Raw genomic sequence first — 22,256 nt, forward strand, 5'->3', positions numbered from 1 at the left:
AACTGGGGAGAGGGGGAGGGGAAGCCCAAAACAACCATACACCGTACGACTGGACTGTTCATACAGGAGAGGAGGACGAGGAACAAGGACAAATCATTTAACACAAGCAACCACCACACCCTAGGAACCACCCTAGTATCAACCGACAAGCAGCAAACCAACCAAACAACCTAAAGCACAAAACTACTGACACCATACATAGGGGAGAAGGAGAAACAAAGAAAATGGGAGGGGAAGACTCGACACAGGGGAGTCTTGAGGCAAAAACTATGATAACTAGCCCGACCAAACGGCGGGAGGGAAAAAGAAGGGAAAACGGGGAAAGGGAGGGGAAAACAACCGAACCTACGGCGGGAGAAGGGGTAGGGGACGCGAAAATCGGCAGTAGCGAGTTGCGGCGACCAACGACAACCGGAAAGAGGGTGATGGGGAGGTGGGTTGGGGGGATCGACGATGCAGGGGAGGGGGGGTAGACTCGACGCAAGTAAACGGGGAGGGGGGAAAGACTCACGACAGGAGTACAACAGAGAAGACGATGAAAGCTCGCCGGCGACCCGCGACCACCAGTGAGCCTACATCTACATGGCGGCGAGGGCTGTTTAGATCTTTTAGGGTTTGAGAGGTTTGGGAGCGTTGTAGAGAGAGAAGTTAGGATTTTTTGTAGATAAAGTTTAAGTTACACATCAATTTAATAATTAAAAATAAAAAATTTAGTTTTTAAAAATTAAGGGCTTGTTCGTTATCGTTTTTTGAATTCAGTTCTAGTTTTTTTTGAAAACTAATAACCAAAAACTGAAAACCAGAAAAAGTGTTTCACTTTTTAATTGTCAGTTTTCAAAATCATCATGTTCCCAATAAACTTGACTAATTTTTTATTCATTATAGGACATATATCATATGACTTTGAAAATCAAAAAACCAAAAAGTAGAAATTCACAATAATACCGAACGTGTCCTAAATAAATGACTTGCCTGATGTGAATACAGAGTAGTTAATATTCACTTCCTAACTAGTAATAACTAAAGTTTGTTCAATACTAGTACATCTTGGTTACAAATAAGGATGTCACATCACTTTAGTGGTACAAGTTATGGTTAAACCAAACAAATTCACCTCAAATCAAACATTACGTTTTATCAAAAGGGTTCAATTTAAATAACATCGAAAACAAGTACATGTTGAAACAATTTACATTTTTTTTGGGGTAGTTCAGTTCAAGTTTAGGCTATGGCAAGCATATCGAAATCAGATTATGTCAAAAACGGGTCAGGTGATATGAAATGTGACTGATTTGTCATGTAATTTTTGTTAACCTTGTCTTTGTCTACATCCTCTCTAATCTCTCAACTATCAAGTATTCTCATAAAATAATTTTTTCATCAACATGACATGTTTGATAAAACAGAAACCCAAGCCCTATTTAAAAATATATTTTCTCATCATATTTCTACTTAAGCAACTTATTATACTCACTTATTATACTAAATTCTAGTAGTAATATAATGGTGTGTTTGGATATTAATTATTATTTCATTTGAAATTCTAAATTGAGAATTATTTCATGTAATTGGATGATTAAGAATTTGAATTATGAAATATACCTAAATTCCAGGTCAATTAAAAAAATAAATTATACAGGAAATATGAAATTTCAAATAAAGAACTAGTTTTATAGTTGGTGCTATAATAATCTAGTTTAGGAGAAAGCCGCCTTCTCTCTTCTCTCTCTTCTCCCACAAAATCCTAATTTTTAACCTAGGGCTACCACCACCCTTTTGGGCGGTGGTAAGCCCTTTTTTCTCCTTTTGTTACTAGTTTTTTTTTATGTTTATGTTTCTAATAAACTTCAGTCTCTAATAGAGAATTTTTCTACCCATATATATAATGGGTTATATCTACCCATATATTGGGTTTTATGTTTCTCCATGTGAGAGTTTGGAGATTTTGTTTTTGAGTTTTTGTGGAACTCAAGATGTTGATTTGTTGATCGAAGTTTGTGCGGAGCTGCAACAAATGTCAAGACTTCATTTACAATCACTTGAATTAAATCCAGTTTTACTTTAAAAACTACAAAAGATCGACATACCCCCTTGCAGAAGGCTGCATCAGACAACGATGTGAAAGACAAGGGTTTTCAGAAGTGTTAGATCTACTCAACGATCGTGGTTTTCATATTAGAATTATATTTATTTCATTTTGATATGTATTTTTTAGTTTTTACTTCTATTGTAGATGTCGTATGACTTTGAATCAATGAATCAATGTCAATTTCAAAAAAAACAAATTACAAATTAAATTATGTTATTTGAAATTGTTAAGCTTATAATTAACTGACTTGACAAATTCTATCACCTCTCTATTCTCTCTTTTCAATTATCATTCCCACATCTAATCTAATTCACCATTTTCTCTCTATGTCATCTCGCTCCATTATGTCTTTTCCACTCTCTCGTTGTCATATACTCTTGATTCACCATTCTTTATTTTCTAGAATCGTATTCTACATGGCATCAACGCTTCGTGAAAAGGGTGTTGTAATCGGACCATTCATTCGATAGGAGTAATGGACGATGTGTACAAAGGGCAGAGACAGTCAACACGAGATGATGGCTCGCACTTTCTAGGAATTCCTCGTTGAAGACCAACAATTGTAATGATCTATCCCTATCACGATGAAATTTCAATGAGTACCCGTGCCTATCGATCAATGTTATGGACTTGTTGAATACATCAGTGTAGAGCTCGTGCGGCGCGCCTAAATGATCTAAGGGAATCACGGACCTGCACCTGCCTCAAACTTGCGTGACCTAAAAGGCCATAGTCCCTCTAAGAAGCTAGATGCGACGGACTACCTCCAGGCTCCACATAGCTAGTTGACAGGGTGAGGTATCGTTAGTTAACGGAATTAACCAGACAAATAGCTTCACCAACTAAGAACAACCATGCTTTACCACCCTACACGTGATAATGTTCCACTCCAGGAATTTCACGTAAGCTAACAACACAAAGAACAATAGTCTGAATAGTATTACTCTTGCCACTCCCTCGAGATTCATAGGTAAAAATCGTGCTATTTTGACCTCCCAATACTCCAGAGATCAAGGGTTTAATTAATGTGTTCAACAAAAATCGTTCGGTGCTCACATTTTGCTCATAACATTCATCCAATTGGTAACACTGCTTGCTACTGTCCAATCCCAACATATAAATCACAAACAATGATCAAAATATTTTACGGTTGCTAATAAAATTTTTAAGCTTTAATTTTTTTCATTATGTATTTGTATAAATTGTAATAGTTGATATTTCAAAAATATTTATTGAGATGAATCTAATAATATTACAACCTAATTATGATATCATAATATATAAATCACAAACAATGATCAAAATATAATATATTAATACTCATCTTTTTGAGTTCTCAAAATCTTAGTTTATTCATATATTATAAAAGAAAATGGTTAGTAGTTGGGTCATCTCTTGTGAATTATATTTATAATTAAAGTATCACTTGAATTATATGTTATTACAACAGTGAATTGTCTTATTGTCTATTGTTATTATTTTATGGATTATGCTATATACAGCCATACATTAGGGTTGCAAATAAGATATAAATACACTACTTAAAATGGAAATAAGTTGTGAATTTATGGAAATTTTTTGCATCAACCGATGTAACAAATGATCAATTAATGCAACTTATTTCCATTTTTAGCTTCTTATATACAGTCCTTAGGGCTACATATAGCTTTTCTCTTATTTTATATTATTGTTATTTGACTATGTTATTACTAAAATATTATAATCATGAGCAAATAAGGTTAATAATAATAATAATAATAATAATAATAATAATAATAGTAATAATAATAATAATAATAATAATAATAATAATAATAATAATAATAATAATAATAATAATAAGAGATTATTAGAAAATGTTATTCATAAGAAGTAAATAATTACTATATATATTTCTTTGAAAGGAAAAGTTTAATAGTTAATGTCATAACTAATTTCGAGGGGTAGTATTAATGTTATTGTTCATCAATTCTTTTATCAAATAAGTTTCAATCAAGTCCAATTAGATTTAATAAATTCCAACCAAGTCTAATAATATTGCTCACCAATTCTTTAAAATTAGTTTTAATATAGTACCAAGGATGCATCCGACTCTTTTTTTGTACAGGAATGTATATGAATATGACTCTTGATTTTCTTATCAGAGTGGGTTTTTATATAATTTATTGTTATTTTATTTTGATAAGAAATTCCAAGTTTGTACTTTGTATTTTAATGACCCAGATGATTTTACTTAATCCACCTTTGCCGCGTATTCAACTTGTACTTGCCGACTATAATAACGTCGTGCACTTGCAACAAGTATATAGTATAACCAAAGACTTTTGGATCCAATAGTATGGCTTGTTATCTTTCATATGGGAGATCAAGGTACAAATTTTGGTGGAAGTAAAATTTAAATACTGTTGGAGACGGGACGGGAAGTTGGGGCTTATTGGGCCTTTGGATAAGTGGCTCTATAAGAGAGCAGTCCAGAAGAAATTCATCTTACTATGAGTTTGAAAAAAAAACTTTATTGCAACAAGTATAAAACTCTTAATACCAAATGAAAAAATATAATAATTCCACCAATAAGTTGAAATCACTTGCAAATTATCGTTGTCATCATGTGTTATTCAATTGTAAATTTCCAAAGCATAAGGGTGTGTATATTCTTAGACCCAAACCTAAATTTTATAATACGTTACATCAACTTTTCATTAACTTTAGTATTTATTTTTCATTCTTCAAATTCACTCCAAACTCTTTTCAGTTTTATCTTTTATTCCTCATACTCTCTCTCCAAGACTTTATACAAAAATTTAAAATACTCTCTTCAAGACTTTATACAAAAATTTAAAATACTCTCTTCAAGACTTTATACAAAAATTTAACATATTATTTTACATTTATCGACTATCTTATCATTCTTACAATTAATGTAATTATTTATTTAAGATTTTAAGCTTAGATTAATCTTATATAAATTATGGGGCACAAATTAAATACAATTAAAATAATGACATATTTTAAAGATATTCATAAATCATAATTAGTTGATTTTTTTTTTTATCAAAGTATGGAGGAGGGAGTATAATAAGTGCAGTTGGATTGCTTAATGCCTTAATGCATGTAATGGGACCCACTACTTTTTCTTGCATTTACTAATACAACCAAGTCTGAGGCAGAGTTTTGGAAATGAAAACCCATGCCAAACTTCTTCACCCCTTTCTTCCAAGTTCCAAGTTCCAATTAACGCAGGTCTGAAGACTGAAAGCAAATTCAGCAAAGTTTTACTTGATACCTCTTCCAAACTTTGCGTTATTAAAGGCTAAGACAGAAAATATCAGGAAATCAGCAGAAAACACCAACTTCCATTTCAAATAGGCCTTCTAAAATAATGTTGACAAAGCAACTTTTCCTCATATAAGAGGGATGTTACAATTACCTTTACCGCTACCGCTACCGCTACGCCCACCGTTACAGAGACACCTTCAAACATTACATAGCTGCTTTACAAATACACTTTTCACAAGATGTGCTAAGTTGATGAAGGCCATTCTCTTTTACCAGTTCATATGTTCAGCTGGAACACCAGGACTTCTGAACACGGCCATGGGCCTTAGGAGAGAATTTAGAAACGCGAACTGCCACATTTCTTTCAAATCCGTCGTTTTAAAATCATTCCTTGTAGCCCACAAATAGATCCGCTTATCTTCATCTACCTCAATTCAAATCTCTAAAATCTCTAACGCACTACCTGATAGTGATGTAGCGATTTGTTCCATGCTTAGCCCAGTGATCCTTGAGGTCAACTGGGGTTGAAAGATCATGGCCATCAGCAGCAAGCCTACTTAGTAGTTTGCTGAAGGCACTCCCGCTCATCTTCCGCCCACCAACTCGGGCATGTCGTTTGTTGGGTACTGCAGGCAATGGGTACACAGACATTGTTGTTGTGCAGCACGAGGACTGCCATCCTCCATTACCCCATTTATAGCACTGTCGATATACCCCAGTACAAGAGCAAACGGGTGGTGGCATAGTTGACTCATCGAATGCTACTTGGTTCAATCCAAGATCTGGGCCCTTCCAGTCAGGTTTGGGCCCGCCCAGTTGCTTATAGCCATCACTCCCATCCATATCCTGCATTCCCTTCCACTCTTGAGACTTGGAGAACATAATCTTATTCAAGTCCTCACCTTCTCTCTTCCCCTTCCGTCCGTTTTTCGATGTCTTCTTGTTAGGGGATGTTGCATTAGGCTCTTTCGGACGTTTGACTTTTCGGGATTTTGCGCTTTCTGGCGGAACAGCTGTCAGTGGTAGGGCATCAGGTACCTGAACTTCTCTCCCGTCATAAGAAGCTTCACCAACATGCGGATGTTGTACATGTTGCTGCGGATGGTGCATGTGTTTTACGCCACGTGAAATTTGGCACCCAGGTGGGCAAGTGTTACTACCACCACCGTTAATAGAGTTCTGACGAAACTGGAGTGCTGCCAATGCGTTATCCCGCTCCATTAAAGCCTCGTTTCTTTCTTGCATGGCCGTATCTCGCTGCATGATTGCTAAGTCTCTCTCTTCCAGGGCCTTATTCTTTTCATTGATGGCCATATTTCTCTCTTGTATTGCAGCATCTCTTTCAGCCATTATAGACATTATATGCTTCATTGACTGTGGCTGTTGCATCAACCACTGAAATAAAGAATAAAAAAGCAAGATTATTAGAAATGCCACAATATACATACAGAGCTTGTGTGAAATAGGGAGATGACCAAGTTCTATGATGCAATTGCAGATTCAAACACCAATGTACCTGGCTGTGCGGTGGTTTGTACATTTCGGGCTTATGTCTCCCATTTTCACGGTGCCCAGCATCATCCATCCTAAACTCAAAAATGATAATTTTCACAGTTCACAATTGTTGCTACCTTTAGACTTATTGTGACCACCTGTTTCAATAAATTAGTACAAACAGATTAACTAAAGAAGGAAAACTGAAAGCCCGCTAAGGAGGAAAACAGAAAGATCTAACATAATAGAAAAATGTAGCATGAATAATTAATAACTCAGCTACCCCTCTACAGCCAGACATCAGAATGCAAACAATGCCAAAGCCTTCATCCCAATAGGATGAGTCGGCTGCATCAGAATCTCATATATATACCCGTTATATAAAGGTGGTTCTGTTGCTTCCGTAAAGGATTTTCAACTTACTGATCCAAATAGCCGACCTAAGCACAATTGCTGACCTAAATTGTCTTTAAAACACAGCAACATCAACTATAGACCATGTATTGCCGCATTAGCCATTATAATCCATTATTTTGCTGTTAGCAATTAGACCCCTTAATAATATTAATATTCACAGAAACAAAGTATTATATTAATGTTTTGGAACCTCAATTTTCTTCCCGAAATTTAACAAGCTAAGGAGACAGAGAGTATATTATGAAGTATAATTCAAATTGTTATAGTCACATAGCACAATATAAAACTCAATACTTCAACCATTGCCCTTCAGCTTCTTGATTGAAAGTTGAAACCACAAAGTTATTTTACTAAGATTAAACTAAAATTAAAACTAAAACCTTTGAATGCGGAAGCAAATAAGATTACACCATCTTCATCAACTAAAAATATGTCACAAGATTCATGATGACACAGAGTAAAGTGTCAATTAGCATAGCTAAATATCAGGTAAAGGTGGGTAAGGGTCAATTATAGCATTCCTGATCAGTTACTAACAGTTGTAAACAGAGGTATATGATAAAAGAGTCCTCACGAACAAAATTCATCAATGAAACTATGGAAGGCTTTTGTAATAACCCCTTAAAGTACACCTATTGGCAAAAGCAAATGCTAACATATTGTAGTAAAGAAACCTCTGCAACCCCGTGATGGTTATACAGGACTACAGAAAAAGGCAGGTTAAGAAAGAGAAGAAAGAACCTTTAGAAGGATATTTAACAAAAGGTGACTCCTAAAGAACAAATGTAATATTCCAAACAACCCCTATTTATGGAAATGAGAATTGAGAATTCCACTGCCTTTTCATGTCCCAGAATAATAAGATAAGATCAATTGGTTAAACAATGCTGATATTCAGCTACTGGAATTTTAAATTAAAAAAAATCACGATAGGGTGCACAAGTGTGGTTTCCCTCGTTTATCTTGAAATGATAATTTAATTGGAAGTGCAACTAGGTAGTCTCATCCGTAATAGCAATAATAAGGTCCTAGTCTAAGACTGTAGGAAACATCAATTCTGCAAAAGATTCTAAAAGAAGGGATAATTAACAAAAGAGTTCATAATTATGCTTTCACGGTAGCAGTTTAAGTATATAAGACCGATCAATGGAGGATAACACATCCACTTTCTAATAACAAGACTCTGAATTTTCACATTTCTAAATCTGCAGCAGTGTCTAATAAAACAGCAAATTGATGCATGAGTTCTGACATAGCAGTAATGGAGTATATATCTGGAAGTGGTTAGAAATATTACCTCAACTAAGGAGGCTTTCCAGCATCAAATTTGCGAACCAAAACATACTGCTCAGTAAGGGATCTGCATTTTACAAGAAATACAAAAACAACAAAACACAGATCAAATTTCAATCATTATCAAAGAATAATCTAGATACTTCCCACATTGCAGTCAGAAAAAACCACTAGGAAACGATTATCACTTCAATTCCTATCAGTGGACATCCAGTCTCCCTAGCTCCTACTACCCGAGCTATAACGGGGGAAACAGAGGAAATCCTAACCAATCATCCATCACTCTAGCTTCAAAAACATTTATCATCATGATAAACACGAAACTCCTCCTTAGCTGTAGTACAACTCTAACTCTCAATTCCACTTCAGCAATTTAGCAAGGGAGAGGGGAGTTCATACATGACACTTCTGTTCCCAACATCTTTTGCAATCAACTTCAACTATTTTCATCCCATAATTTCCCTTCTCTCATCACTTAAATTTGAAAGCTTCAACAATACAGTATCGGTCGCACCACGGAACACAGATCATCAGACCACTCATCAGACCACTAACAAAACCCAAGTGAGATTCCATCATAAACCACATGGTAATAGGTTGTGTAACTCCTCTTCTTCGACGCCGGATCACAAAATTGCACAAACAGGATTAACTGGTTTTACGATACGACGAGCAGGATAGAGAATTCTACAATGCAACTAAACCCAAGGTAACTCAAGTACCTAAATACTCCAAAGCAGACAAATTAAGCTAATAACAGTAACAATTAAGCTCATCAATACAAAAAAACACTAAACAAAAACCACTTACTTCAATTTCCTCAAAATCAATCAAATTGAGCTCAAGTCAAACACCCAAAAAAAAAAAAAAAAAAAACCCAAAACCCCCACAACTAAAACCCAGTCAAACCCATTTTTTTTTTCCAATTCAACGATTAAAATCATACTCAATTAACAACCAATAGTCAAACAAAAACCATCAGAAACCCCCCAAAAAAAACCCAGAAAAACCCACAAACTAAAAAAAATCAGCAATCAAAATTAAGCAACCAATAACTCAGTAACAACATACTTATAAACTAAAATTCAAACAATTTAATAATGATGCTGAAAATTTAAGCTGATCAGAGCAAACAAAAAGCAAAAAAATGAAATGCAAGCAGATTAAAGCTTACCATATCATGAAGAAAAAAAAATGGAGGAGAGAGAAAAAAAAAGAGTGTAATAGAGAGAGAAAGAAACCCTAAATCGAAGGATGTAAAATAAAGGAAAGAGGGAGGAATATAGTAAATGAAATGTTGGAGGAACAGTTGGGGGTGGGGGATGGGGAAGAGAGAGAAAATAGCCAAATTTGGTGATCAAATTTTAATTAAATAAAATGAAAGATATTTAAAAAGGGAAGAATTTCTTAAGACTTTCTTTGTCTGATTAGTGTAAATTAATTTTATATTTTAAGCAATGTTATGTCATCCCTTTTTTTTCTTGTTTTTTTTTTTTTTTTTTTTTTAAGTTTTATCTTTTTATACTTCCTTCTTTAACTCCAACTTTTGAGATGTTTGATTGCTGCTGTTTTTACTGTTTTCAGACTTTCAGACTTCAGTGGACTGCTTTTTACTAGTGGGTGTGAACTGTGAAAGAGAAACATTTTCTCTCTCCTTTTGTTTTTTTTTTTTTACTTCAATTGGGGATTTTTTTTTAAAATCAAAATATAGAAAGAGAATCTTTTTTATTTTTTTTATTTTCCTACCTCATTTTATGTAAAATTTGACCTTTTGGATTGTGTCTAGGTTAATAGGGTAATGCATTTTGCTTTGGTTTCAATTTTTATATATTTTCAACAAAAAAAATTATACAGTTTAAAAAGTTTTGAAAAAATTCAAAAACGTTGAGTAAATATAAGATGAATGCAAGAAAAACAAGTTGCAAAGAATAAGCCGTTAAGAAAAGAGTAGATGTATCATTTTGACTTACTATTACGTTTAACCATGTTTAGTTAAGAACATATAAAAAGTAAATGTTCATTATTTTTTATTGTTATTGGGTTATGAACTATATATAGTTTCATAATATATTTTGTTTTATAAAAAAATCAACTAATAAGTAATTAAAGATTTTTATTATCAAAGTTGTACTTTGGTAAGTGTGTTCAAATTTCAATCAATGTGATACTCCACATCTGTTGAGAAACACGGGAAGTAAAAGGAAGTAAGAAAAAATGTTACATCAAGTTTAAGTCCTTAACTACGTGTCGATTTCAATTTCGTATAATGTAGAAGAAGTTATTTTTCTCAAGGACTCAAGAAATTAAAAAAGAAGATTATTGGACACACGAAAATAGATTTAGATATTAATGTGTATAATTATACATAAAGGTTCAACTTTTTTTCCCTAATGAAACTATAATATAATTGAAAACAAAAAACATGGCCATAATTTTGATGTTCATTGTTATGAACCACCATTTATTTATGCAACATAAAATTGATCGAAGATGTAATGTTGGCTTAATAATTACAATCCAATTATGTGAAAACTCCTATCAAATAAAATAAAATCTTGTGGAAAGTATATATAATTATCTCTAGAAAGTTTCATTTCTTATATTTTGTCAATCAAATAATTTCACTTTTCTTTTATTACTTCTTAGGAAAATCTACTTTCAATGTTATATAATGTCAACAAAACTAGCGTTCAGTGAGATTTTAGTGGTGTTGTATGAGTTATGACCGCTCAAAAGTGTCAAAAGAGTTTATTTTCGAACCCTTTATAACAGGTGAGCGTTTTGAGATATTGATGCTTCTATTGTAACAAATCAACTTAGAACTCTAATTTTACCTCATAAATGAAACAAAAGTTGGAGAAACAAAGACTAGAGAAAGTATGACTAAAATGAAGATCCTTTAAAATTTCATATATACACTCATAAATGGTTGAAAATTATCAATTGATCAAGTCAAGGATGGTTCCAAACATCATTTCAAAGATCCAAATCATAATAATATTGAAAGGGGTTATGATCTTACCATGTTTCTTAATTGAATCATGAAAGGGAATCGCATATGGTGAGTGTCGTTAAATAGAGAAGAAAATGCGAATGTGAACCAGAAGTTATAAGATTGTAGTAAATATATAATAGGATTATCTATTCATCCATGCAAAAGGTAACCCTCAAAAAAAGTGCAACAATGAAAGTCACACCTTTATATATATTCTAGCACGTTCAATTTTGTAGAAAAAACGTTGGCAATGAATTATGTTAAATTTTATGGAAGTGTACAATAGTGAAGATAAAAAGAGATCAATAAACAATTTCAATGATGTAAAACTTCCGTTTTAAGTTCGTAAAAAGGGGAGATATCATGAGTAGCTCAAATATCAATAAATTTTCTGAATTTCCAAAAAAAGCAAAGCAATCACAACAAACTATGGGTGGCATATATGGTAGGATACGTCTTACACATGCTAACTAAACATCAATGAACTTTCTATTAATACTCGCCAAAATAATTTGTCCATTTCAATTCATCAACTTCTTTGTCAATGTGACTCATTTGCTCAAAGCTGTTCACCACTTGCTAAACTTACAAATTAAAAAAAGAACATATTCTGCACTTTAATCTTTCACTTAAAAAGGTTTATAACACAGACATATCTCCACTTACATGATAATATACAAATCAGTGGTACCTAATAAAAGCAAGGAAGTTATACAGTTCAAGATTATCAAGGGTGAACTTCTGCATTAAAATCTCAGAAACACATAAATTCACCAGAAAGTATGAAATTAAACGGAGCGTTGTTGATTCATGAATTGTCGGTCTGATGGATCCATCTTCTTCTAGCAAAAGTTGTTGAATTCACACAAAGAAAAAGCATAGCATATTCAAACCAATAATACATTGCGCTGGAAGAATTTGTCGGCGTTCCCCGACGATGAATTGGCAAAAGTTTCTGATTGATTGCACTCAACTGGCTCTCTGTAGCACTGTAATGACTGTAAGGTTCTTGCTTTGGTGTGTGTCCAAAATTCTAATCGGTATTCTCCTTCTTCTCTAGGCTTGATTTAGTGAGAATGAATACACCCACAACAATCAAAAAGGCACCAGTGAACCACTGTTGCCAGAATTGAGGATTAGAGAGTTCTAGTTAGCATGGCAATAACAAAAGCAATATTGGTAAAGCATATATATAGAAGAAAGCAAAAATGGACAAGAAATTAAAGCCTTGAAAATATTGCTCAGAAAATCACAAACCAATTGTGTTTATCTCGTTCTCAATTGTCTATCAATGCCAAAACGATCTTGGCCTAGTGATTAAGAACAAGGTTCGTTATATTAAGTCCCAGAATAAAGTTCCTCTACGCCATTGTGCAACGATAAATACTGATGTTTCTCGAACCAAAGTTTACAATAGCATTTACATTGGGTGACTAACTGTCCAGTAGTTTTCAAATACTTTACAAATATTATTTCTCGAATCCAAATTTACAATGTGATCTTGGCCTAGTGGGTGACCAGTGGGCCGAGCGAGCCATCTGCTCTCGTCTAATCCCTTCATACAGTAACTCTATATTTATCAGTCATGAGTCATCAACTAACATTAGATTTCATTAATTTTGTAATCTGCCCCAACTTCACCAATATTCTGCTGCTTGTAAATGTTATAATTTACCAAGGTTAGCTTATCATCTAGCTGTCCTAACCTGTTTGCACCAAAGAAATGAGGAAAGGAGTGTGATTCTAACCATGCAACCCTATCCTCTGATATTAATGGGTTGCCCAACAAAACCCTGTAAGAGCCTTGTTCACTAAGGAGCAAAAGGGCCAAAACCCTTCAATTTCTAGCCCAACCCTAGTGCCATTGGACAGCCGTGTCCAATAACCACACTACTCATAAGTTCTCCATATAAATTACAAGGTATGCCTAGGTTTAGTGCTTCCATGCAGGGGCGGATTTAGGATTTTAGATTGGGGGGGGGGGGGGGCACCAATAGTATGGATTAGTAACCAAATCATATAGGGGTACTTACTATGCCTGATATATCGACTCGCTAGTCATTTTATCGCAAGAATGGATAATGAGAAATTTAGATTTGACATGAATAAATTTAATATTACTATTTGGTACACTAAACATTTTCAAAAAAATTATTCTTATACAAAGTTGTTCGGCATATTTGCAAAAAACATAGTCTACACACATGTTTAAAAATTTGGAAAAGATCTTAATATTCTCAACCAATTCGGACTTGGTCCTTTTAAAATAAGCTATTCTTTTTCAGTGCTTAAGAACTAATTTAATATATCAAAAATATCTTTCAATATTAAGGAATGATAGAAGCAAAAAAAATAGCCAATAAATAAAAGAATAAATAGAGAATTGGAAGAATAGGACAAAAGAAAGAATTTAAGGAAAAAATGACAAAAATGCAGCTACGAAGATTTGGTAGGAACTTTTTATTCAAGCAAAAGGTAAACACGGAGATTCGATCCCCCAACTCCTGATCTTTATTATATAAGGGAAGGGGGAGCAATGGTGTCCTCTTTTGAAATGCCAATTTTGCCCCCCTTCTCTTTCTAAATTACAAAATAGTGTTTGTATCTTTGACTTTGCTAAATTTAAGAGTTGCCTATATTTGGCAAACTGTATTCCTCCTTTTTTTCCCCTCAAAAAGATGTTACTATATCCAGTTCCCACAGCTAAGAAAAAAATATTTCGTGCCATATATCATACAGGTTGCGCGAATTCGATTATGGGCTTATAACTGCACAATACTACGATCTAATAAATTTTTTACAACTCACAAGAGAAGCTCCAAACAAAAGAGGGAAAAAACTAAAATAAATTTAAAACGCTAATAACTTTTTAGGTCATGATTAAGATTAACAATATTCGCGCATTTCCAGAATATTATTATGTTCGCAATGACATTTTCTGAAATTTTCAATGATATATATTTTTTTTTTTCTAAAATGTTCAAATTTTGACTCTTATGTCGAAGAAAATCGAGTTTCTGTTTCGAAAAAAAATTCAAGCACGCATCGCGTGCAAAAAATTCTCGTCTATACTATGGGCAAAGAACCAATGAACCAAATAGTGGACTATGTATTACATATGCAAGGCTGCAAGCGTATCATTTTATCTTAAAAAACTGTTTTCACGAAAAGCCCAAAACAGTTTTTTTTTTTTTTTTTTTTGGGGGGGGGGGGGAGGTGAGCAACCCAGGCCCCTTATTGTATCCGCCCCTGCTTCCATGCTTCTTCACTTCATAAAGAAGGTAAAAGCGCTCACAACTCTAAAATTTTCTACTATCTGCATAATATTTCATTGAATATTTTTTCTCATTGTTCAGCACAAGAGAACAGCTAAAATGGGGAAACACAATTATGCTTACATGATGGCAATGGGATTATTAGACCAAGCAAATATCATTAAGATAATTTTCCTCTTCAGTTTTATGCAGCTGTCGCATTTAAACAGGTCAATTACCTTCCATTTAAGAAACAATTTCTTTAGCAAGTCAGAATAGTATAGCTGTAGACAAACTAAGCATCAATACATCATGATTAAACCATGTAGCAAAAAAAGACCCAACATTGTTGTCCAACATATATCAATGAATGAAAGACTACATCGAATAAAGACAATTTTCAAGAACGAGACCTTTTCTTTTACCTTGGTTGATAACGTTTCTCCAAATAGAAAGAAACCAGCCAGACCAGAAGAGAGGAAGTTCATAGCAAAGTTTGTCACTGTAGCTTGTAAAGACGAAAGTGCTCTAAGGCTGTTGACATAGCATCCCCACATTGTCACATTGAACGCAATAACAAGGCTGTATTTGACAAGCTGGTGAAAAAAAAGTTGTCCACGTCAATTAAATGCTTCCAACTAAGGTTTCACGACATTTTAGTCCAGGAACAGGACAATGCAACTACACAAATAAGGAAGGGCGTGATTTATGTAAATATTTATGTTGCACACATGCTCATTGCAGTGACATGCTTTCGCCAGACAATTACACATAGACTATGGCCAAAACCCCAGCACACATGACAAAGCAGTTTGCTGTGAAGTTTGCCACCAACAAATATGACACACAAGGCTATAGGGGGACTGTCCAGATTCATATCGAAGTCAACATTGGAGAAAACCAGCAAAAGACCGAGTTCATCTTCAGGCCATTTAATATTTTCCATATTAATCACCTGTCTACATCACTGTTAATCTAAGCACCAAGAAGTACAGAACCCTCATTGCTGCATATAATCATAAATCAAGTCGCGAGCTCTACTGTAGCACTGAAAGAAGTTTCACATTGTACTTTCATTGCTATGAACCACATCAACATAAAAATGTTTAGTAAGGGAGCTCTTTACATATAACATAGAAGATTGGAAAAAAAAAAGCCTAACTGACTATCTAAGCTTACAAACTCCAGCACAAAAAACAAAATTCTAAGAGAAAGTTGTTATCTACACAAGCTGAGCTGGAACCTAGAAATGAGTTTTAAGCACTAGGAAGGTTCTCCACTAAAAGCAACTCAGAGGCTCACAGCAAATAACCATAAGGTTCAACAATCACTAGCAATCACGTTTGTCAAATTTAAGTGGACACAACCAATCAGTTTTAGAAAGTTTCAATGATAAGTGACAGCTCTAAAAGCGAGTTGTACTCTTAGACAGCCATATATCCAAGAAAAAGACATACAAGGAAGCAGCATGGAATAGGGAATCCAGTAAAGAATCACTGTATACATCTAGACTTATTTTATTGAGACCGACCTGACTCAGGTTTGCTTCTACTTATTGCCTTCATAAGGCAAACCCAACCGGAACCCAGGGTCACAGATAGCTCCTAAAGATTCATACTTTTTTTTCAATTTCATTTTCCAATGGATAAGAGCGTGAACTTTTTAAGCATCTTCAAGAGGCTCCTTCGACTATAAAAGCTCTCTTTTATTCATCCCATGTTGCTCACTTTCACATGATTCAAACTGTCCACACCCTACGAGTCAAGACTTGTAATGTAGAAGGCGCTTGGTTTTAGCAGCTAAATCTCTACGACATTCTTCCACAATAGAGATTCTCTTTCTGTCATCCTATGACAGCATTGCTTGAGGTCAAGATATGAATCTTGTGATATGTATCACAAACTTTGCCTACCGTTAAACATGTATTATGACCATCTAAGTTCACCTAAAACCCGGTGCATAACACCCAACCCATGGGTGACTTAGCAACTATCCAGTACAGGTTTTCAAATTATAGCAACATCAAGAATTTAGTGACCTTGCACAATCTCAAGTGCATTTCCGGTGTAGTATATCACTAGTCCTCCACACATAAGTGACAAGGGTAAGTAAAACAAATACTCCAAACTCATTACCACACCCTATTTCTACAAATTGCTCAAACGAATAATGAATTAGACTAAACTCTTACACTTCTAACAACAAGTCTTTACCCTCAAATAGTGATTGAGCGACATAACACAGTATTAAGCCCTCATAAGCATATTCCACATTACGTCGCAAATCGCACCAAAAACCCACACAAAACTAATTGAGTGCAATGTTGGATCATGTACAAACAGAAAAAAGCAGTAGCTCTTCAATGTCAAGCAAAGATAACAAAGGATCAAATTCTGCATTGCTCCATCAGATCCTCAAAACCCCATTTTGGCCCAACTAATTCGAGCTTATTTTTAGAGTCAGCATTTGTATTTTAATTTCTAGTTTTCATGAAGGATCAATTATCACACACCCAATTAACAACTTTCTCCAAATCTTCAGCAACTTATTTAATTCGTTCAGTCTTTCTCTAAATCTAATTGATCAAACTCCTTTGCTCCCAGAAATTAGATCACAATATAATCCACGGGTAAATAAATGCAATGAATTATAATATCAAATTTGGTAGCAATTATTGCGATAAATTGAAGTAAAAGGGGCAAAAAAAATTAAAGGTGGGAATAATGGAAATATGTACCTGAGAAGAGAAATACTTAGCAGAAATAGCAGCTAAGGCTGCGGTAAAGCCCGCAGCAAGAGCCCACGCATAACCTTTGCTTTCTCTCTCTTTACTTCCCATCTCTCTCTCTGCTGCTGCTGGAGTTCTCGGACGCTGATGATCGCTGCGAAAATGCAAATTCCGTTTATTGCTTGATTTGCTTTCTTCGTTCCCTTTTACGGACATTCGTCTGTTAGTAGTACAATTTTCGATTGCAATTTGCACACTTTTTAGTTTTTGCACTAGTATTTTAGACAGGACGTTGTTAGTATTGTTTTTCGAACTTCATATACATTATTTTACATTTTTGTTAAAATATATTAAGACAAATACAATATTAAAAAGGTACAAATATAATAATATAGACACTAAAGTTGGTTGAGATGGTAATTGTATCGAGAGGTGATCATTTTGGCCCGGCCCGATCTGTTTTTAGGTCGGGTTTTGGGGCCCGGTCCGTTCGATTTTTTTGGCTTTGGGCATGCCAAAAACGACTTTTTAGTCTATTTTTTGGCCCGACCCGTTTTGGTCCGCAAAAGCCCGCTAATTTAGGCCCGAAATAGCAGGCTTTGGACACAAAAATTCGGCCTGGATTTTAGGACCAGCCCAACCAACGAGAATTTTTTTTTGGCCGCGGCCCGACCCATGATCACCTCTAATTGTATCATGCTATAATAACAAGAGGTGACAGGTTCAAATCTTGTTACAAGCTAATATTAGCTATGAGGTTTTACAAAATGCATGAAAAATTCATGATACACAGTAAGTTAGATAAGGGATTAAACAATAAATATAATATTATTCTAGATAAAATATATAATTAAATAAAACTCATAATATTATTGAGTTATTGACTACACGCTCAACTTTAATGCTACTTAAGTTAAACAACAAACATAATGTATTATTCTAGATAAAATATATAATTAAATAAAACTCATAATATTATTGAGTTATTGATTACAAGCTCAACTTGACTGCTAATTAAGATTTCATAAAAATCTAGCCACTACTTTTTTTTTTTTTGAAAATAACATTAATTCATTGATTCAAAGTCATACGACATCTACAATAGAAGTAGAAACTAAACAAATACATATCAAAATGAAATAAATACAATTCTAATATGATAAAACCACGATCGTTGAGTAGATCTAGCACTTCTGAACACCCTCGTCTTTTACATCGCTGTCTGATGCAGCCTTTTGCAAGGGAGTCTGTCGATCTTTTGTAGTTTTGAAGTAGAACTGGACTTAATTCAATTGATTGTAAATGAAGTCTTGACATCTGTTGCAACTCCGCACATATTTTGATCAACAAATTAACATCTAGAATTATACAAAAAACCAAAAACAACGTCTCCAAACTCTCACATGGAGAGAGATAAAACCCAATATATGGGTAGATATAACCCAATATATGGGTAGAAAAACTCTCCATTAGAGAGAGACTAAAATTTATTAGAAACATAAACATAAAAAACTAGTAACAAAAGGAGAAAGGGGGCTTACCACCACCCAAAAGGGTGGTGGTAGCCCTAATCTAGCCACTACTCTTTACACGTTAAATTAAGTTATTCTAAAAACATCCAGTACGTTCGAGATAACTTTAGTTCCTGCTAACTATTATTCTTTCTTTAAAAGACATTTAATCCTAATAAGCATAATAAAACAAGTTGCGTATGCATATAATTATATAAGTTTATGAACAAAAGTTGTGTAATTATGTTCATGCATGTTTAATCAATCTCAAACACTATAACATTATTCATGCATATGTATATACTCCATCTGTTTCATTTTAATTTTTACATTTTGATATTTTACACTATCTACAAATTTCACTTTGACCATAGTTTGTGATTTATACGCAGATGAAAATATAGTCATGTGGGATTTTGCATTGTTAGATTCATGACAACATGTATTTTATTAATATGTACTTTTTATAATTTTTAGAAATACAAAACTAAAGATATATGTCCTCAAAATTTTGCATTGACATGCGTGAAAAGTGTAAGTGTGTAGATTAAAATGAAACGGAGGGAGTACTCCACGGGGTAACCAATGGAGAATTATCCAATAACCGACCTTGCTTAGTGGAGGTGGTGTGAAACTCACCTTGTGAATTTGAAGTGACACGTTCGAATCCCACAACCTACTTGTGCTTGAGAGTAGGGATTCTCTTATATCCTCACCTATTTTCAAGCATTGACCTATTTAACCGGGCTGATTGACCTGCGATAGGTGCCGGTCCAGTAGGGTTTTTGTTCTTACCAATGGGCGCCCAATGGAGGATAAAAAAATGGAGAATTTTCCAATTACTTATCAAGAACTTGAAGGTACTAGTTAGTGTTTCTTATACAAGAAAATTAAAATTCATTTAAAATAGCTATGAAGTACGATATCCTAAATTCCAATTTTGTACCTTAGGTCAGAAAAAATAGTATAAATCTAAAATTCACTAGAAGAAAGGGGGTTAAGGTTTGGGCCTGTTCATTAGTCAGGCCCAAAACATTCCACATTCTTTGCTCAAACAATTCGGGTGAATGGTTAACTTGCTCTCCACTCAACACCAGTAGGCAGCACTGCAGCAGAGGATAATTCAATTATCACACACAAAACAAACACAAAAAAACTCAAATATATTCCTAAATCCTTTCCCCATTTTAATCAACCAATCAAAACACACTAATTAGGAATAATTTAATTATCTGGATCTCTGACGTGTCACATAAATCACCGTTATTCTAAGTTTCTAACCACGTCTGCCTTCTTCAAAACCCACACCCTTCCTCTTTCTCTCTCCTATAAATACCCCCTAAATCCCATATTCGCATGCAGTAAAATCCAATTTCGCTCTCTTCTCAAATCAGAAACCCTAATCTCCGATTTTCAGGTTTATTTCTCTCTCCTAATGAACTTCTTCTTATCTTTAGCTTTCTTTATTTAATAACAATGGCGGTAATAATCTTTAGGTTTTAGTTTTTTCTTGAAGTTCGATTTTTCTTGCTAAATTCATTCGTGTTTTTTGAAGTTCGTTTGTTGGATTTGATTGAAATCTTCTTCTTGTTTTTAACTTTCTTTAGTTAATAACAGTAGTGTCATGCAGTCATGGTGATAGTAATCTCTAGGTTGTTGTAATTTTTTCAGTTTTATTTATGTTCGTCAAATTTTTGAATTTATCTCAGTCTTTTTGTTGACGTTTCTCTTTCTTTAGTTAATAACAATGGCGATAATAATCTTACGATTTTAGTTTTTCTTGCAGTTAGATGTATTTTCGCTAATTTCATTCGTATTTTCTGGAAGTTTTTTTTTTTGTTAAATTTCATTGAAATCTTCTTCGTCGTTTTAGCTTTATTTAGTTAATAACAATGGCGATAATAATCTTAACTCTTAAGGTCGTAGTACTGTTTTAGGTTTGATTTATTTTCGTCAAATTTGTTTGTGCTTTCTGGAATTTTGCGCAGTCTTTTGGTAGACGTTTCGCTTTGTTTAGTGACTAACAATGTTAATCTTTCGATTATATTTGCTTGCAGTTTAATTTATTGTCTCTTAACATTATTTGTGTTTAATTACTGGATTTTTCGCAGATTCTTTTTGTTGAATTTGATCGAAATGGCTCGTACTAAGCAAACTGCTCGTAAATCTACCGGTGGTAAGGCACCTAGGAAGACACTTGCTGTTAAGGTATATTTTCGATTTTTTTTTTTTGTTGAGGTGTTTTTTTTTATTATATAAGTTGAAGAAGATTATCAATTTTATTTAATATTACTTTTTATTAAATTCATAATACAAAGGCTGCGAGAAAATCAGCTCCAACCACTGGAGGAGTCAAGAAGCCTCACCGTTACCGTCCTGGAACTGTCGCTCTTCGGTAATTATTCAATTTCAACCGAATTTATAATTTATCTTTATCTTTTTTATTTTATTTCACACTGTTTTTATTTCCAGTTTTTTCGGCACCTTAAAATTGTAATAATTTAAATCTATATTTGATCAGTGAAATCCGCAAGTACCAAAAGAGCACTGAGCTTCTGATCCGTAAACTCCCATTCCAGCGTCTTGTTCGTGAAATTGCTCAAGATTATAAGGTGAAATTCGAATAATTTTATAATGATATTTTTGATAATTAGGGTTTGCTGGAATTTTGTTATCTAAATAGAGTTTAAATTTGGATGTTGGAATGAACAGAGTGAACTAAGGTTCCAGAGCCACGCAATATTGGCACTCCAGGAGGCAGCAGAAGCATACCTTGTGGCCCTCTTTGAGGACGTCAACTTGTGCGCTATTCATGCCAAGAGGGTTACCATTATGCCTAGGGACGTTCAGTTGGCTCGTCGCATCCGCGGCGAGCGTGCTTAAAGAGATGTGAAGATACAATGGAGGTTTGTGATAGAGGTCACTAGCTAGGTTTGGAATTGATACAATGGAGTACATATGATAATTTTGGATATTAGTTTTGGATACTCTCTACAAATTACTGTGTTGTTTTGGAATTTGGGTATACTTTTCTCGTAGGTGGATGTTAATTTTGGATATTTTGTTAGGTTTGCTGGGTTTGTTTTGAACTCATAAACAATCTATGATTTAGTTTGTTGGTACTTGTTTAATTCAATACGTTTATTCTCATGTTTGCAAGAAATATGCTGTTTGGGAATAGAAAATAATGCTTTATTTA

General features: G+C 34.1%; 3 protein-coding genes across 4 annotated transcripts; 1 reads left to right on the forward strand and 2 right to left on the reverse strand.

The window, feature by feature from the left end:
* Window positions 1-5,422: 5,422 nt before the first annotated feature.
* On the reverse strand, window positions 5,423-10,271 carry LOC104887827 (protein BASIC PENTACYSTEINE6). 2 transcript variants are annotated; one of them, XM_010672581.4, is made up of 4 exons: window positions 9,744-10,271; window positions 8,574-8,636; window positions 6,882-7,017; window positions 5,423-6,760 (listed from the first exon to the last, which is right to left on the reverse strand). In XM_010672581.4, exons 3-4 carry the CDS (start codon window positions 6,948-6,950, stop codon window positions 5,825-5,827), a joined length of 1,005 nt encoding a protein of 334 aa, XP_010670883.1. In that variant the 5' UTR covers window positions 6,951-7,017; window positions 8,574-8,636; window positions 9,744-10,271; the 3' UTR covers window positions 5,423-5,824. The 2 variants fall into 2 exon arrangements, with proteins under 2 accessions (XP_010670883.1, XP_048494548.1); XM_048638591.2 differs by lacking the exon at window positions 9,744-10,271 and having other exon boundaries at window positions 8,574-9,695.
* Window positions 10,272-12,035: 1,764 nt separating this feature from the next.
* LOC104887820 (uncharacterized) lies at window positions 12,036-17,784 on the reverse strand. Its single transcript, XM_010672574.4, has 3 exons — window positions 17,556-17,784; window positions 15,244-15,414; window positions 12,036-12,681 (listed from the first exon to the last, which is right to left on the reverse strand). Exons 1-3 carry the CDS (start codon window positions 17,760-17,762, stop codon window positions 12,598-12,600), a joined length of 462 nt encoding a protein of 153 aa, XP_010670876.1. The 5' UTR covers window positions 17,763-17,784; the 3' UTR covers window positions 12,036-12,597.
* A 2,616-nt stretch (window positions 17,785-20,400) lies between these two features.
* On the forward strand, window positions 20,401-22,256 carry LOC104887815 (histone H3.3a). Its single transcript, XM_010672568.2, has 5 exons — window positions 20,401-20,474; window positions 21,169-21,265; window positions 21,376-21,452; window positions 21,579-21,669; window positions 21,770-22,256. The coding sequence occupies exons 2-5, from the start codon at window positions 21,194-21,196 to the stop codon at window positions 21,938-21,940; spliced, it is 411 nt and encodes a 136-aa protein (XP_010670870.1). The 5' UTR covers window positions 20,401-20,474; window positions 21,169-21,193; the 3' UTR covers window positions 21,941-22,256.

The sequence above is a fragment of the Beta vulgaris genome, chromosome 1 (assembly GCF_026745355.1).
Source record: "Beta vulgaris subsp. vulgaris cultivar EL10 chromosome 1, EL10.2, whole genome shotgun sequence".
Lineage (NCBI taxonomy): Eukaryota > Viridiplantae > Streptophyta > Magnoliopsida > Caryophyllales > Amaranthaceae > Beta > Beta vulgaris.